General features: G+C 38.1%; 4 protein-coding genes across 4 annotated transcripts; 2 read left to right on the plus strand and 2 right to left on the minus strand.

Moving 5' to 3' along the window:
- Nucleotides 1–277: 277 nt before the first annotated feature.
- Nucleotides 278–1,453, minus strand: LOC137714500 (uncharacterized). The gene is made up of 3 exons (XM_068453701.1): nt 1,066–1,453; nt 785–934; nt 278–621 (listed from the first exon to the last, which is right to left on the minus strand). The coding sequence occupies exons 1-3, from the start codon at nt 1,451–1,453 to the stop codon at nt 278–280; spliced, it is 882 nt and encodes a 293-aa protein (XP_068309802.1).
- Nucleotides 1,454–3,214: 1,761 nt separating this feature from the next.
- On the plus strand, nt 3,215–5,758 carry LOC137716308 (protein FATTY ACID EXPORT 5-like). The gene is made up of 3 exons (XM_068455747.1): nt 3,215–3,604; nt 4,482–4,569; nt 5,513–5,758. The coding sequence occupies exons 1-3, from the start codon at nt 3,406–3,408 to the stop codon at nt 5,583–5,585; spliced, it is 360 nt and encodes a 119-aa protein (XP_068311848.1). The 5' UTR covers nt 3,215–3,405; the 3' UTR covers nt 5,586–5,758.
- A 2,100-nt stretch (nt 5,759–7,858) lies between these two features.
- LOC137714845 (cytochrome P450 716B1-like) lies at nt 7,859–9,838 on the plus strand. The gene is made up of 4 exons (XM_068453973.1): nt 7,859–8,353; nt 8,486–8,927; nt 9,134–9,321; nt 9,444–9,838. The coding sequence occupies exons 1-4, from the start codon at nt 7,859–7,861 to the stop codon at nt 9,747–9,749; spliced, it is 1,431 nt and encodes a 476-aa protein (XP_068310074.1). The 3' UTR covers nt 9,750–9,838.
- Nucleotides 9,839–15,720: 5,882 nt separating this feature from the next.
- Nucleotides 15,721–16,098, minus strand: LOC137714501 (uncharacterized). Its single transcript, XM_068453702.1, has one exon. The coding sequence runs from the start codon at nt 16,096–16,098 to the stop codon at nt 15,721–15,723; it is 378 nt and encodes a 125-aa protein (XP_068309803.1).
- Between the last annotated feature and the right edge of the window lie 698 nt (nt 16,099–16,796).

The following is a 16,796-nucleotide window of genomic DNA, read 5'->3' on the forward strand; positions in this document are numbered from 1 at the left end:
TGAAAATTAAAATTAATAAATCTGATTAATTTTAAATTCCCAAGGCCCAAGGCCCTTGTCTTGATTAATTAATATTAATTGTATGTAGGTTATATTATATTCAAACTCAATCTCAAGCCTTCAATCCATTTCCAAAATGGTCCAAGTTTTAATTACTAAGAAAAATGAATAAGCCTATATAAAGGCTAATGAAAAAATATTGTTGCTCAATGTGGGACAAGAGGGTCTCAAATTCCTACAAGGTTGTCCAGCCCCTCAGGGCTGTCCTCTACTGCCTTCAGGGCATAAACAATGCTCTCAATGGTGGACAGAAATCCGGCTTCGGCTGCAGCCTCACTTCACTGTGCAAGCTCATCTTGTCCAAATTCAACTTGAAGTGCGGCAAGAGTTTCAACCAGGGGTTTTCCCCATGCATTCTCTTTGCCTTTGCCCATGTTCCGTCCAGCACTATCAGATTGTTCACCTTAACATTCATCGCCTCAAGGTCGTCCGCACTGACTGCCTCTTCAGATGGAAATAAGAGTACTGATCCAGGAGGAACCTCCACCTCAAACTCTACACATTCATCCAACTCCACACTTCCCTTCAACGGCTTTTGCAACTTTTGCGCAACGAACCCCTCTGCCAGAGCATTACGTGCTTTTGTGATGTCTAAAATCGTATCAAAGTTTTTATCCTCACACGTTCGAGGCATCCAAATGTGGGATAGAGAGCTAATGACACCATGTTTGCCAATGGTAGCAGCTATAGCCTATAACAGGTGCACCATTATCCATTTCGAAACCTTCACCAAAGCCATGAACTACACCAGAAACCCTTGATACAGCAGGCAATGCGGTAGTAGCTGAACCCTCATCGAAGTTGCATTGCCCATCTACATTCCTGCCATCAGTGAATTCTTCAATACTGAATTCATGTTCTTTCTCTACAAAATCTACATCCCATAATCGGTTTGGAGAACTACTCATATCACCTAAATCACTACCAAAATTGCATTTCTATCAATCCAACTACTATTGTTTTTCTCTTTTGCCAAATTTGTAGATAACCCAAATCCCAAGTTACCCATATTTCCCTTCCCTGCGCTGACCTCATCACAATACTCAAAATCCAGCTTCTGGGTCTCTCTACTTTCCACAACGTAATCAAACCCTGAACTTTTCAAACCATTGCGGACCGAACCCATCTGAGAAACCGGGCCCGGCGACCGGATAACGAACCGGGATTCAAAATTAACATCATAAACAGTAACTACACTGATATTTTTGAGTCCTAATCTAGCAATCCTAGCGGAATTAAGTGGGTGGTTCTTCTCTAGGCTGTGTTGAAGAATGGTGACGCTTACAGAGTTATGGAGCCCCGGGTTCTGAATCCGAGTGCAGAGGCAGAGCCGGACCGGTTTGGAGCACAACGGGCATATGGGTCGTTTGGAAGCGGGCTGAGTAGTCACCATTTTTAGGATTTGAGGGAGAAAGGAATGGTTTTGGAGAAGTAAGCAGAAATTGTTCTTTCGGGTCCGACAACCGAACAAGCATCAACAGGTTCGAGTGGCCATGATAGAAAATGAAAAAGTTGATTCAGCCAGTGATAAGAAGACGGGTAGCTTAACGTTTTACAAGACGACGTGTCGTTTTGTAAAAGAGTATATAAAGTCATTAATGAATATGTAGAATTAGATTGGATAATTACAAATAGCCATGTTTTACTCAGTAAAGAAATTTATGAACTTTTCCAAAATGGAATTATAAGAATGGTTTAAATTTTTTTTCGATATGAAAAATCATTCCCTTCAGCATTTAATATATTTTGAATATGATGAATTATTCAATCCAATTCAATCATAGATACCGAATAAATATCATATTTTCATAATAAGTTAGTTCATCCAAGAGTAGCCGCAACAAGTTAAGCAATTTTGAAAAAAAATAGTCGAGCTACAACTATTATGGAGTGGCTCAATGGTTGGGGACGAATTTCTGATTATATTTCACACGACACGTCATAAGTTTGATTTCTCATGCTTGTGAATCACACGATGATGACTACAAAGAAGCCAAAATGCTTCGATGAGTCTTTTTAACCCAAAAAAGTTTGACTGCCATGCGTGATATGTACATAAATCTTATAAAAATTCATAATGAGGTAAATCACTCTCCTCATTTTATAAATTAATTTGGGTGTAACATAAATTTCCTTTTTAATAACAAATAAGTATCCTTCATGTTGTCGAACAAATATCATACTTTAATATATCATGAATATAGTGAATTATTCATTTCAATTTAATTATAATGACTAAATAAATATTATACTTTTATAGTAAGCTAGCTCACCAAAGATTAGCCACAAGTTAAGCAATTTTGAAAAAATAGTCCACAACCATCAAAGGATGGTTGTGCTTGGTAACGAATTTCTAACTCGTATATCATACAACATGTTCTGAATTTGATTCTTCACGCTGATGAATCACACAATAATGACTAAAATGAGGTTAAAATATCTCTGTAAGTCTTCTCGACTCCTAAAAATGTGAAATGTCATGGCTCGAGCAACTCTCTTTGTAGTATATGAAGAGGTAGTCCATTTTATCAATTAATTTTAGGTGTAGCATAATTTCCTTTTTATAATAAGGAAAACTAACGAAATGTCCTAAAACACTATAGTTTTAATCAAAGGATAAAATAAATGTGTAAGTGAATATTACCCGGAGTGACTTTTCAAGGTTAAAATGTCATTTTCGTTAAAAGTGAACAATATTAAGAGTATTTCATTAATATTCCCATAATAAGGAAAGGGATCATCTCCTTATCATTTCCACCAAATCCACCAATCCAGTCCTTGAAATTTGATCCAAAGGCTAAAAACAGGGACTGCCTTTAAAAATTATAATAAATTTAGCCATTCAATCAAATTTCAAAGATCTGAATCGGTGGATTTGTTGAAATGGATCCTCATTATAATATCAGAGGTAGATTCTCTGCCCCCCTCCTGTTTTGTGTAGTCACGGTTAAACCACGTCATCATTTTATATTATTTTTTATAGAGATAATAAGACAAAAATAAATAGTAATATAAAATGTTTACGTGACTTAACCGTGACCATATAAAACAGAAGGACACGAAAAACACCGAAAATAGAAGGGTAGAGAATCTGCCTCCTATAATATCATAACAGCTAATCTTGAAACGATCAAATCAAACTCAGTGGTTGAAAAATAAAAATTAAAACTCAGGAGTTGGTAATGATTGGCTAGATGAGTTTTTTGACCGACTGATTCCACGCGCCAATTGAACACGAAAGTCTTTGCCTTTAAAATTTTTGTTTCTTTGATTTGTGAGGGATAAGATAAACTAGTGTAATTTTCCCGAGAACCTGAGAGTTTTCCCGTAAACCCAGTTGGAGAAATGCACGATTTCTGCTTGACGATCCCCTACGGCCTGGTGCTGATCGGCGGAGGAGTTTTTGGGTATTTCAGGAAGGGGAGCACGGCTTCTTTGGCTGGAGGAGCAGGTATCGGATTGCTCCTCACTCTTGCTGGATATATCAGTCTCAAAGCCTTCGAGGGGAAGAAGAACTCGTATCCCGCTTTCATTCTTGAAACGGGTACGATTTATTTATTTGGATTTTGGAATTTTGGTGGGTCTGGATCCCAGATTTGTAACGATACTTTAGTAAGATCATAAGACGTTAAAAGGGGAAATAAATAAAAACAAACAAACCAAACATAATCTGGATCACAAATTAGGTAACTTTTGTTGTTTGATGTACTTGGTAGCATCAACTTTGCTGATAGTTATGTTGGAAATTTGACTTTTGTTTTGTTTTGTTGAGGTTGTTATTTTGTTTCCTCTAATGATCTGGAAGCCTTGTGCTTCTGCAAAGGTGGAAGACTTTACTTGTTAAAACTGTTTTTAGGTTTGTCGTTTAATCTTTGTTTTTTGTATGTCGTTATGGAGAAAAACTTACATGTAACTCGGGGCGAAGGTGGGGATATCCCAAATTAATCACGGAAGGCCATGTGAGCAAGTTAAAAACACGGCAGTGCGTATAGGCTTGGATATCGCCACCTTAGCATCCCCGTTGTATGTAAAGAGAGAGGCACTTTTTGTGTAGAGTAATGCTAGACGCACCAAATAAATCCCAAAGTTATGGTTCTCCACTTACTTTATTTGTTTATGCATAAGCTCGTTCTAAGGTTTATTTATGTCACAGAACTAAAGTGTTATGCATTAGTCAATGCAGTAAGTTTCGATTTGGTAGGGCGATTTGAAAGAAGTGCATTTAGGTGTTATGTGTTCACCATTGCCTATCAAATTTTAAGAATTGTAAGAATTGAAGAGATTGAGAAAGATTATATTTTTATAAGGTCACATTCTTTGGTTTTCCTTGTATTTTTTCTATTTTCATGTTCTGCTCCTGTTACCTTGATGCTCACTCACTCAAAACGTTGTTTTGGAATTGATTGGTGTGCATTTAACAGTTTGTGCTGCTCTCCTTACATGGGTCATGGGACAGCGCTATATGCAAACTTCTAAGATCATGCCAGCTGGTGTTGTTGCAGGTATCAGGTGAGTTCAGATTAATCCGCTGTTTTATGTGTTCTCGCTCTCCAATTCGTTGGATATATATTTGCTAATCTAAAATTTGGTGTGCCATCAGTCTGTTGATTGTTAAACATGACATGTACGGTCAATACCTTATGCATGTGATTTGAATTTTATTTGTTTCGTACATTGCAGCCCCTGTATTTTATTTCCGGGTAATGTATTCGATTTGGTTGTTTAGAATATCTTCCTTCCCCTTCCTAGCTGGCATTGTTAAATAATTAATATGAAAAAAAAAAATATAACTATTACTCGTTGGTCTGAGTGAGTTTGAGGACCTGAGGTATGCGGAACGTGTTTCCTTGCAGTTAGTGGTTTGGGGATGGTAGGTTCTTGTTCCCAGAGACATGTAAAAGTATAAAGTAGTTCTGTCAATGATTGGCAGATGTCATAATTTTTGTCTCGAGAACAGCCTGTTTACAGCCCTTCAAATTTTATAATTCTAGTTAAAACTTGGCTCTATTGAATGTTCATCCGAATACACATTTGGATATCGAATTTTCAGAACAAGGTTGACCTGCTCCGTTGAAACCTTTGTAAGAAATTTAGTTGAAGAGAGTTTCAGATCCCATATATGTTGCAGCACAATCAGTGCCAACAGAGAGTTGGAATGTCATCTAATTCCTGCTCCTGTTATACGGTTAAACAGTATGGGAAAGGGGTCTTCTATTTCTTGTTTGGTTGTGCATAACGAAGGGAAGGCGATGTGTCTTTATCAGATTATAAACTTATAAAGTCATCTTTGGTTATCGTATTGTAGTAACCGCGTAGCCTTTCTGTCATTGTCATGAATCCAAACTGAAGACCACAATTTACGTATGATTAAAACCTTTCGATTGGAGCTCCTAACAGTTATATGACATATATTTGAAGTTTCTAAAGCTAAATCCTCTTCATTTTGTTGCAGCGCTGTCATGACCGGATTTTATTTGTACAAAATTGCAACTGGTGGAAACCATATTCCGGCCAAGACCAAGTGATGGTATTTGAGGACTTCTTTCCACAACGTATAAGCTGACTGTAAATTACACTCATCCAGATGCCCATATTTCATTTCACTAAATTGTTAATGGATATAATATCACGAGATACTATACTATGCTGTCACGAGGTACTACGTTAATCTATACAAAATCTTGTTTCATACCTTGCATTCCTCGTACTTTTAATCAAATCAATGAGATAGACTGGCATTTTTTTCTATTGTTTTCTTTGCTTAGTTAAACTTATGTTACTGCAGGCGAGGGGAATGCCTTCAGAGGATGAGAAATAACCCAACTTTCTCATCCATGAAGTATAATTGCTTTTTTTGGAAGCAGGAACTAGTGGGATGGACTGGAAAAATTCTATTAAAATGGGGGATTCAAATGAAAACTTATAAACCATCCTCACGCGTGCACCAACTGTAGCCAGTTTTTACTCCGATCGGTGAGTTGTAGGAAACAGTTACCCTTCCAAACACACCAGAGAGAGAACCTCTTCACTTCAAACCTGAGACAAATCTGAACTGCATCGAAAACTCTCTAACTCTCTGCAAAACTCTGTGTAACCTTTATACTTACTGGTGTGAGTAAGTTTGTGCACCGGAGGCATGCGGAACTTGTGTTGATGTGGTCAGTGGTTTAAGGATACCAGCTTGATTATCTCATACATTTAAATGTAGAAACTGGCTCCGTCAAAGATTAGCAGATGTGATATATGCTCTCTTAAGCAGATTCTCATGAATTCTGCACTCTGCTTGTTTGAAAACAGGAATATATAGATGCATGTGAGGTTTTATTTCTGTGGGAAACTCGTTTGGTGGCTAGGATTGAATTGGAGTGTATAATTCACCGTATGCAGTGTATGGATTAGCCGTGAGGGAAACTTCTTTTCTACCTCAGTAGGATTGGAAGCAGTCCTTTTGGCCTTACTCTCTAGGGAATCAACCATCTCGGTTAATCCTATATTCTAAAAACTATAATTTTACATTAAACTAAACTCGTCCTTCGCCTCGTGCTTGCCAATTGACCTTTTCAGTTACCGTCCGATGTAGATTGTTCTGTAGCATTAATAGTTGGAATCTCCAAAGTTTCATTGGACGTAGCCCTTTGCCACCATGTGCTAACTTCCAGTTACGTCCGGACATTGTCAATAACAACAATAAAACCTTATTCCATTAAGTAGAGTCGGTTATATGAATCATAGAACGCAATTGCACTTGTTTTTGAACCAAGTCTTCTTTTAGTTCTAAGTACTCCATCTCTTTTCTTAGCTCCGGACTTTATACCTAATAAAACATGAAATCATTAAGGGCATCAATGTGATGGTGACCAAATATCCAATGACCAAGAAAATTTAATTTGTCTCATACTATGTCTTTTAGTGTGATGGCAAAGATTGTCTTCATGCATTTGGGGTTTATGATTCATCAAACCAGACTCTTGACTAGCCGAACGGACATTGCCATGAACTGATGTTTTTGCCGTCTTGCATTTGTTATAGATCATCAAATCAATGTCTAGAGAACTTAGACAAACTTATGGTTCGAAAACTCCAAATCCTTCGAAAATTAAAATGTTCTCTATTGTATGAGATACACCAGATGAATGAAATGATGGATCTGCGGCTAGAGGCGGATCCATGGAGAGACCACGGTGGTCCTAGGACTCTTCGGAGGCCGGAAAAATACCTATGAAGGTCTTCCAGGAACTCTCCAAATGTTTCGACAAGGAAACTGACCTACACCTAGGGATAGCATTCCAAATAGACTGAGAGTGATGAAGCCCTATAAGTTGGCCTTTTATATTTAATGACCTGGCTAAAAATGACGTTTAGGTAGACTTTGTAATTTATAATGTTATTGTTACCATAATTTATGAATGAAGAGTGTTATTTTTTAATTTCTCAATGTTGTTTTATCCAATATTTTTTTTAGAACCTTTTACATTATAGGACCCTCGAGATCAAAATCTAAATCTGCCACTGTTTGCCGCAAGACTCCAAAAACCAAGGGCGGCTAAAGATCCCGATTGAACACTAGACACCAGTGCTTACTAATCAAATGTGTACCAACAGATGCAAAACAACAAAGCATTATGCTTTTATATATCACTGCACTACGAACAGCTAAAACTTATCTTTCAAGCCAAACCTACCATCTTGATTTTTGCCTTGTTATCTCCAGACCTCCCCTTACTCGACTCCTATTTCTATCGAATTCAATTGCCTTTGATCCGTCTCTCTCTGTTGCACAACAAAAGCCACCCGAATCATGGATGCCCTTCTCCTCACAGTTTTCCTCTTCCTCATCCCCGTCTTCTTTCTCCTTACAAGAAGAAAAAAATCATCAGAACGGCTTCCTCCCGGCTCATTGGGACTACCCATTATAGGTCAAAGCCTTGGTTTTCTTAGAGCCATGCGTGCCAACACTGCCGAAAAGTGGCTTGAACGAAGAATCACAAGGTATGGTCCAGTTTCAAAGATGAGTCTCTTTGGCAAGCCAACAGTCTTCATTCATGGACAGGCTGCCAACAAGTTTGTATTCAACAATGATGGCACATCATTTACCAGTCAACAACCTGAGTCTACTCGTATGATTTTGGGCGACCGGAATATACTGGAACTGAGCGGCGAGGATCACAAGCGTGTCAGAAGTGCTCTTATGTTTTTCTTGAAGCCCGAGTCACTGAAGCGATATGTCGGAAAAATGGATGAAGAAATCAGGAATCATCTTGAGATGCACTGGCATGGCAAGCAAAAAATAACAGTAAGTTAGCGTCCTCAGCAACTTTTGGGAAACAGGTCATGTTTTTGCAGATTTCTGTTGTGTGTTGTTCGTGTTTTTTGCAGATTTCTGTCATGCGGTCTCAAATTTACTAGATTTTTAAATTTTTGATAGGTTTTGCCACTGATGAAGAACCTCACATTCAACATAATATGCTCTCTACTTTTTGGGGTTGAACGAGGACCTCGCAGAGACGAACTCATTGAGTGTTTCCGACAAATGATAGAAGGAATCTGGTCGGTCCCTGTTAATTTGCCCTTCACGCGTTACAACCAAAGCCTCAAGGCGAGCAAGAAGGTTCAAAAAATGCTCAAGGAACTCGTATGTGAAAAGAGGGTACAACTTGAGCAAAAAACTACTTCTCCACTCCAAGACCTTGTAACTTGTTTGCTGAACATTCGAAACATTAACAACGAAGAAGAATTAACGGAAAATGAGATCCTGCACAATATCATGGTAGTTATGGTCGCAGGATATGACACTTCATCTGTTGTGATTACTTTTCTTTTGCGGCTTCTAGCGAATGAACCTGCTATCCATGCAGCCGTTCTTCAAGGTAAGCATAACGCATCCCGTGCCTACAACCTCACACACAACCATTTAACGCAAATCTAGTATGGAAATTGAAGTGTTCAATTTACCTTATTCGGTCTGATCACTAACAAGTTGGCATGTTCGTGATAGGGCATATTAATAGAATTGTCAACAATATCCAAAAACAACAAAAAGACTGATGCAATGTTTTAATTTGTGCTTTTGCAGAACAAGAAGAAATAGCTAGGAGCAAGTCCTCAGGAGAATTTCTAACATGGGAAGACCTTTCCAAGATGAAGTACACATGGAGAGTGACAATGGAAATTCTGAGGACAACTCCGCCCGTCTTTGGCGGCATGAGGACAGCTATCAAAGATACCGAGTATGGAGGATTCCTCATCCCGAAAGGGTGGCAAGTAAGTTAAGATTTAATATATCATGCAGTATACACATCTACAGATTTCACATTCCCCATTTCTTTTTTTTTAAATTACAGAACTAGTGATGAAATTTTTAACTATTTATCCGATATTGTTAGGTATTCTGGGCTATTCCTATGACACACAATGACGGTAGTATATTCCCGGAGCCATCAAATTTTGATCCGAGTAGGTTCGAGAACCAAGCATCAGTTCCGCCTTACAGCTTCGTTGCATTTGGAGGAGGATCTCGAATATGTCCAGGATACGAGTTTGCCAGGATTGAAATCCTTGTTTCAATCCATTATATGGTAACTCAGTTCACGTGGAAGCTATGCGCAGACAACAAATTCAGCAGGGTTCCCATGCCGGTACCTACACAAGGACTGCCTATTGAAATCATGCCACGGAAACCAATGAATTAAGTAGAGGTCGAATTGATATTATGATTGCGATTTGAGACAAATGTTCACTGTAATAAGAGCTCGCAGTTTGTTAAATAAATAAAGAAACCCACAATAATTCATGATTTTCATTTATTGAAATATAAAAAAAATTTGTAACACATACATAAACCACTCGCCTCGATCGGTAACTGAAACCTCAGCAAGACAAGCTTTCTACCGAATCCCACCAAGACAACCAATTACTTTCTGTTCCTTCTTTTCCACTCTCTTTATTTCTTTTCCCTCCCCTCACTCTCTGCGTAAGCACTCTTACATTTCATGCATTGCATACTGGTTCACTCTTACTTGGTAACAGTAGGAACTACTCATAGGGAAACGATGGCGGCAATACTAGATAAGTCGGCTAGTTTGAGTGGATAAGATTTAGCTAGAAAATCATTAATTGGTGGAGATGTAGAGCTTGTTTGAAAGTGCTTTTAAAATAACTAAAAATGTTTTAGAAAAAATATTTTTAGATTCCAAAAGCACTTTAAGTGTTTTTTTAGGATTTACTTGCATTTTTACTAAGAATTGGTTCCAAAAACATTTTCACCAAAAATATTTCAGCGATTTTCAAAACACTTCCAAACAAGTTTGTAGCTGCTGCTTAACTTGTAGACTATGTAATTTGGTTGGTCCAACATAAAGCAACAATGTATGTCCTGCTAAAGTTTACAGCTCCATGCAATGTAGGGTTGACATATCAAACTCTATACATGAATTGCTCCAAACAAACCACGACTAAATACTAGCATCCAATACTCAACCTTGCTCACAAGGCATATCTATTGAAGATATTTTAGAGGTGATAAGAGGTGAAAGAAGTCAGTCGCAATGGAGAAGGGATATGACTTGTAGGTTATTTAATCATATTTGGGTTGGCCATGCAAGTAAAATTGGTTAGGCTTAAGATTGTAGTTAGTGTCTAACTAAATTAAAAGATCGAACAATCTAAAATAAGTTCTCGTGTGACTCCCTGAAACTGAAAAAATAACTAATAAATAATGGATAATTTTATTTGAACCCATATAATTTATTTTCACATCCAGCTTACTTTTCACATCCATATTATTTTTATAGAAACTGTCAATATCTCTTTAAACCCAAATTTATTACCTAAACCACCTTCACAAGCCTAGTTCAATATGTTTACATTTATCTTTACACCCAATAGATTAAAAGAATAAAACCAGAAAATATGTTAAATTTCGTGTCAAGAGTGAACCATTTCATTAAAATAAAGACAACTTAAAAAAAAAAAAAAAAAATGATTATGTCAGCCACAAACTTTGAATAATTCTTTGTCCATCACTATGGAATGGTCAATATTGTAACGACTCGTCCCAAAAAATTACAGCTTTTATAATTTTTAAAATGTGAAATTACGAAAATGCCCTTCGAGGCAAAGGCATTGACTTTTGTTGACCACCTTGTTGTGTCACATAAGATCTGTTTTCTTGGCATATACTCATAATACTCGTCACTACAAACGTGTGGGCACAAACAGAACGTAATTTGAAGTTATAACGAATGAGTTATTAACGAACGAAGTCGAAGGCAAAATGATCAATTGACCATAAATCTGGAAGGCTCCAGATTTTGTTGGAGCATCAGTCTGTGCCACGTCTGTGGCTGTTATGGAAAAGAAAGAATAGAAATGAGAGAGATAGGCAGAGGAAAAAGGGGAGAAAATAGAGAAATGATGGTGGATGCCCAATTAGAAAGAAGAGAAAGAGAGAGTGACCAACTAGAGAGGAGAGAAATGAGGGGAAAGGATAGAGTGGAGGAGCACCGGATCACCCTTAACCCGATTCCTCCCCATCGACCTGACTCGATTTCTACACACCCCGATGCTAATTCTGGAGTTTTCCCGACGAATTGATCGTCGTCATCACCTGCAACTTATTCAGTGACCTCCCATCTTCCATTTCCACCCAAATTTGAAGAAGTGTGGTCATAGTTTTCACTAAGAACGGAACTCGTCGGTGTTAATGGGTGCACGGCAACAATCCGCCATTTCTGAAGGTGATTCCTTTGACCACCACCACCATTAGCCTTCCCTTGAACCTAGGAACAAACCCCAAATAAGTTTGGAGGCAGCGGAGCTTGGGATTCGACAAATCAAGAACACCCAATTCAAGGGTTTCCAAAGGTTCAAGGATGATTTGGGGTATTTCCCGACCGAATTGGACTTCTGCCCAAGTATGAAAGTTATTCCTCTCATTGATATCTTCATTCCTATAAAATTTGGGAATTTTTGGAGTTGTTCGATTTTCCGATGAGCCTGGGTGGCTGGCCGCCACGTACGGCGACGTGTAGGGGTAAAACCCGAGGTCCCTCCTTAAATCCACCATCCATTTTTCCAAATTCCAACGTTTTCGTAGAGTTTTATTAAACTGCTTTTAATTTTGTTTGGGTGCATTGGTGGAAGTGATCATATTCTTGATAGTTCAAGTGGCTTTAGGGCAATGGAAAACTTGTGAGTGGACCCCTTCTTAACTTATATATTTTTATAAAATATTAGCCTAGCAAGCATTCATATTTCATGATTTAATATGTTTTATAATATACTTTACGGATTTCTATAACAATGATTTATGAAATATTCATGATTTATCAAGATTACATTTTTGCTAAAGGTTATGAATCTTTGGATTTTCGTTTATGAAGTTCTATGGATTCACGTATATGTTTATTATGGATTTATGAATATGATTTGCCATGGATTTATGAGACGAGGTTTGAACTTTTGAGCTCCGATGTTTGTTACGAGTTTTGAGATATGTTTTTGGTACTTATCTAGTGGGTTATCATACGGCATATCTGCACACCACGGGTATAGATGTTTATGGCCATAGGACGCAATTGATGTGGAGGATTGAGGTATGATATATGATATACCCCCAGCTTCACTGCTGAAAGCAATGTCGGACAACTTCACTAGCCACAGCTAATGTCGGTGTGCTATTTTATACAGCTTTACCATCGGGTAATGGACAGGTTATTTAGCTTCACCTTCAAGTGATGGACAGGTACTACCTTCAGAACAGTTCCACCGGAGGTGGAATAGCCTAGCACCCTGTCAAAAAGTAAGGCCAGCACCCTGTCAAAGTGCTCCAGCCCGCAAAACAGCCTGGCACCCAGCCCAAGCCAAGCAACAGACCAGCCCATTTCGGACAGACCCAAAGGCCGGTCTATTTGGCTGGCGCGTGCAGCACACTCGCGACTAGGCGCGAGTAGAAAACAAGGGTGCAGGCGGCGGGGCCCGCTTGTCAACCCACTTGTGTTCACCCGAATTAGGGCTACGTGGCCCTCCTCAGTGTCGTTGGATTTCCAACGGCTAGTTTTTGTAGACTGTTGGATTTCCAACGGTTAAAACAAATTTAAATTTGACTTTTAAAATACACCGTCCGATCACAGATCAACGGTCCACGTTTTTTTCACCAAAAATAAAAATAAAACAAAAAAAAAAAGCCCAACGGTCAGAATTTTGACCGTTGGCCACGTGGCAACTCATTGGTTATTGGATTTGAATATTTTTCAAATCCAACGGTCCAGATTAATTAACAACATTAAAATTTATTAAAAATACAGAAAAATTTAAAAAAAAATTAATTTTTTAAATACAGAAAAATTTATTAAAAATTCATTTTTTTTTAAATACAGAAAAATTTTAAAAAATTAATTTTTTTCCTATAAATATCTAACCTTCATCTTCCACCTTACACCACATTTCAATATTTTTTACACTTTCTGCATTTGAATATTTTGTACACTTTGAGAGAAAAAAAATGACTTCGTCAAAGCTCATTGAAGATGTTACGTTGTGTGAATGTTAGGTTCACACTACTCATGACCCGATTACGGGTAATGAGATGGATAAGCGAGAAATGTGGAGTAAAATTACGAAGGCGTTTTGCGATGTACATGGAAAAGATGCCAGATCCAGTCAAGGTCTTCAAGGTTGTTGGAAAAAACTCAACACATCCTTTACTTGTTGGAAAAATGCCATATTTCATGCTTCCGGTAATCTGCGTAGTGGGACAAGTTTAGCGGATCAGGTAACAATATTTTTATTTATTTATATGCATTCCACCCACATCAATATTTTAAGTTATTTAATTTCTTATGTAATTTCTTATGCAATTTTTATGTAATTTATATGCATTCCACGCGCATCAATATTTTAATTTATTTATTTGTGTTACACCCGTATTTTTTAATACTATCTTATCCCACATTTTTATAGACACTACAAGCACAAGCATTCTACAATGCAAAGAATCGTAACAAATCATTCAACAAATGGGAATGTTGGCAAATTGTCAAAGATTTCCCTAGATAAAAAATTGTGGCAACCGGTCCATAAGTTGTCATGCACGGTATGAGTCTACACAGTTCGCCAGAAGCAGACACGGTCGAACAAGAAGCCAACACATTTGAAGACATGGAAGGGACGCCTGAAGAAGTGCCGGAGACCCGACCGACTAGTCAGTCCCTCAGGCCTCAAGGTAAAAAGGTAGTTCTTCCAAAAATGACTACACTAAATATATGGAGGAATTTGCTCATCAAGGTGAACTGAACATGGCGTGGGAAAAGGCTAGAGATGAGGAAAAAGCTACTCCTATGGTAGCAATAATAGCAGCTATTGAGGCTCGTGATGCAGCGGCTGAGAGATAAAGAGAAATAGTTAATCGAGAGAACAAGATGATTAGAGAAGCACTTCATCGAGAGAATGAGATGCTTAGAGAAGAAAGGATGGCTTAAGCAGATCGTGACACTATGAACAAGTCTCTAGTAGGACTGTCGCCGAATTCAAAATATTTTTGGACATCAGAAAAAAGAGATGTCGTGCGAAGGAGGCGTGCAATAGATGCCGAAATAAGTCGAGGGGGTTCTAGCTACAGAAATCCTAGCAACGAAGATCCTAGCACCACATATCCTAACTCCACAGACTTTGTATAATTTCGTATTTATTTGTAGTACTTTATTTAATTTGTTATGTAATTTGTTATGTAATTTGTTATTATTTTTAGAACTTTATTTAATTTCTTATTTATTTTTAGAACTTTATTTAATTTCTTATTTATTTTTTGTACTTTATTTAAACACATCAAATAAGATTACATAAACTCACCAAATAAACTTTAAAAAAAAAACACCAAATAAAATTACATAACCTCACCATATAAACTTAAAAAAAAAAAAACACACTAAATAAGATTACTTAAAAAACAATACACTTTATTCTTCAACCACAAGCCTTATTTTAATTATCTTCACCTTTGTGCAATTCCCACTAGTAGCCAATCAAGTCATTCTGGTGGGTTACGTGCCAGTATGGCTCTTGCAATGAAGTGTACCGTCGAACGATCAATTCATTGTAACGTCCATCCGGTTCCAATGGCTCGTGTTGCACAGGATCTTCGGTCCGGTCATGAGCATAGTAGATTTGTGTTCTTGAGTTGTTCATCGAATCCGGCTCGTATTCATCGACGACATCATAATCATACTTGTCTTCAACAATCATATTGTGGAGAATAATACACGTCATCATGATGGATCGAAGAGCCTCGACATTAAACATTCTAGTTGCAGCCCTGATAATAGCCCAACGAGCTTGTAGGATACCAAAACAACGCTCGACATCCTTCCTACACCCCTCTTGATACTTTGCGAAGTGTTTTTCTTTTTCACTCTGTGGATGTGGCACTGTTTTGACAAATGTTGACCACCTTGGGTAAATACCATCTGCAAGGTAGTATGGTCCCTCGTATTTATTACCATTAACCCAATATGTGCATCTCGGCTCATTTCCTTGTAGCAGTTCGTCAAACACTAGAGATTGGGCAAGGACATTTAGGTCATTCTGAGCTCCTCGAACACCAAAAAAAGCATGCCAAATCCATGTATCAAATGAAGCAACCGCTTCCAAAATGATATTTTTGGCTCATTTTCTGTTGCCATGAGCTCCTTGCCACGCACTTGGACAGTTTTTCCAAGTCCAGTGCATGCAGTCGATGCTTCCAATCATGCCAGGGAAGCCTCGCATCTCACCCTTCCTCAGAAGCCTTCGCATGTCCCTTAGCGTGGGTTTCCGAAGGTACTCATTGGTGTAGAGGGCTTCAATTACAGAGCAAAACTGCATCAGGGACTCCAGAACAGTTATTTTTCCCATCCTTGCGATCTCATCCACTTGATATGCATATACTTCATATGCAAGCATTCGCAAGGCAGCTGTAATTTTTTGCTCAGGAAGAAGACCTAGAACATGAAAAACATCCTCTTTTTGCACAAAGTATGGATCATGGTTGCAAACAACACTCATGATTCTATCGAACAAACTTCGTTGCATTCTAAAACGACGTCTAAAAATATGATCAGGGAAAACGTTGTTGGGATTTTCCAAGAGATCTTTACCTCGTCTTTCCTTTCTTCCATCGATGTTTGCCACACGTCTAGGTTTGGCTATCTAACCCATAGCTTCCATGATACGGTGGGAATGTGAGGCCCTCCGCCTTCTATAGTGATCATCCTCATCCTCCTCCATTGCGAATGCCTCATCTCCACCTCCACCTTCGTCAAGATTGACCAATTCTTCCTATTGTGCCAACAACCTTTTCTGCTGCTCTTGCAACTGTTTATACACTCTCTTTGAAGAAGACATTGTAAGAACTCAAGATTTGAAAACGATAAAGAAGGATTCTGAGCTAAAAAAGAGGATTGAGTTTAGTGTAAGGATGGATGTAAGGATGTAAGGTTTTTATGGACAAAAAAAAGAAAAGATGAGGTTCTGGACAATGCCACGTGGCACTACGTGATTGGTTGAAAATCTTATCAAAATCTTGGCTAAATTATTGTAAACAAGAAGTGACACGTGGCGTGTCGGGATTGGTTGAAAATCTTAGCAGAAATCTATCCACAAAATAGTACGTTCGGATAATAACACGTGGCGTGACAAGATTGGTTGAAAATCTTATCAAAATCTTGCCTAAATTATTGTAAACAGGAAGTGACACGTGGCTT

Source organism: Pyrus communis, chromosome 14 (assembly GCF_963583255.1).
Source record: "Pyrus communis chromosome 14, drPyrComm1.1, whole genome shotgun sequence".
NCBI classification, from domain to species: domain Eukaryota; kingdom Viridiplantae; phylum Streptophyta; class Magnoliopsida; order Rosales; family Rosaceae; genus Pyrus; species Pyrus communis.

What these genes read in the sequence shown, in the direction of transcription:
- LOC137714500 (XM_068453701.1), bottom strand. Translation starts at nt 1,453, where the DNA reads ATGGTGACTACTCAGCCCGCTTCCAAACGACCCATATGCCCGTTGTGC. An exon ending in CGCAGGGAAGGGAAATATGG is followed by an intron (nt 935 to 1,065) that starts GTAACTTGGGAT and finishes TATGGGATGTAG; the next exon opens with ATTTTGTAGAGAAAGAACAT. An exon ending in AGTTCATGGCTTTGGTGAAG is followed by an intron (nt 622 to 784) that starts GTTTCGAAATGG and finishes ATGCTCTGGCAG; the next exon opens with AGGGGTTCGTTGCGCAAAAG.
- LOC137716308 (XM_068455747.1), top strand. Translation starts at nt 3,406, where the DNA reads ATGCACGATTTCTGCTTGACGATCCCCTACGGCCTGGTGCTGATCGGC. An exon ending in CGCTTTCATTCTTGAAACGG is followed by an intron (nt 3,605 to 4,481) that starts GTACGATTTATT and finishes TGCATTTAACAG; the next exon opens with TTTGTGCTGCTCTCCTTACA. An exon ending in GGTGTTGTTGCAGGTATCAG is followed by an intron (nt 4,570 to 5,512) that starts GTGAGTTCAGAT and finishes ATTTTGTTGCAG; the next exon opens with CGCTGTCATGACCGGATTTT.
- LOC137714845 (XM_068453973.1), top strand. Translation starts at nt 7,859, where the DNA reads ATGGATGCCCTTCTCCTCACAGTTTTCCTCTTCCTCATCCCCGTCTTC. An exon ending in CCATGCAGCCGTTCTTCAAG is followed by an intron (nt 8,928 to 9,133) that starts GTAAGCATAACG and finishes GTGCTTTTGCAG; the next exon opens with AACAAGAAGAAATAGCTAGG. An exon ending in TCATCCCGAAAGGGTGGCAA is followed by an intron (nt 9,322 to 9,443) that starts GTAAGTTAAGAT and finishes CGATATTGTTAG; the next exon opens with GTATTCTGGGCTATTCCTAT.
- LOC137714501 (XM_068453702.1), bottom strand. Translation starts at nt 16,098, where the DNA reads ATGAGTGTTGTTTGCAACCATGATCCATACTTTGTGCAAAAAGAGGAT.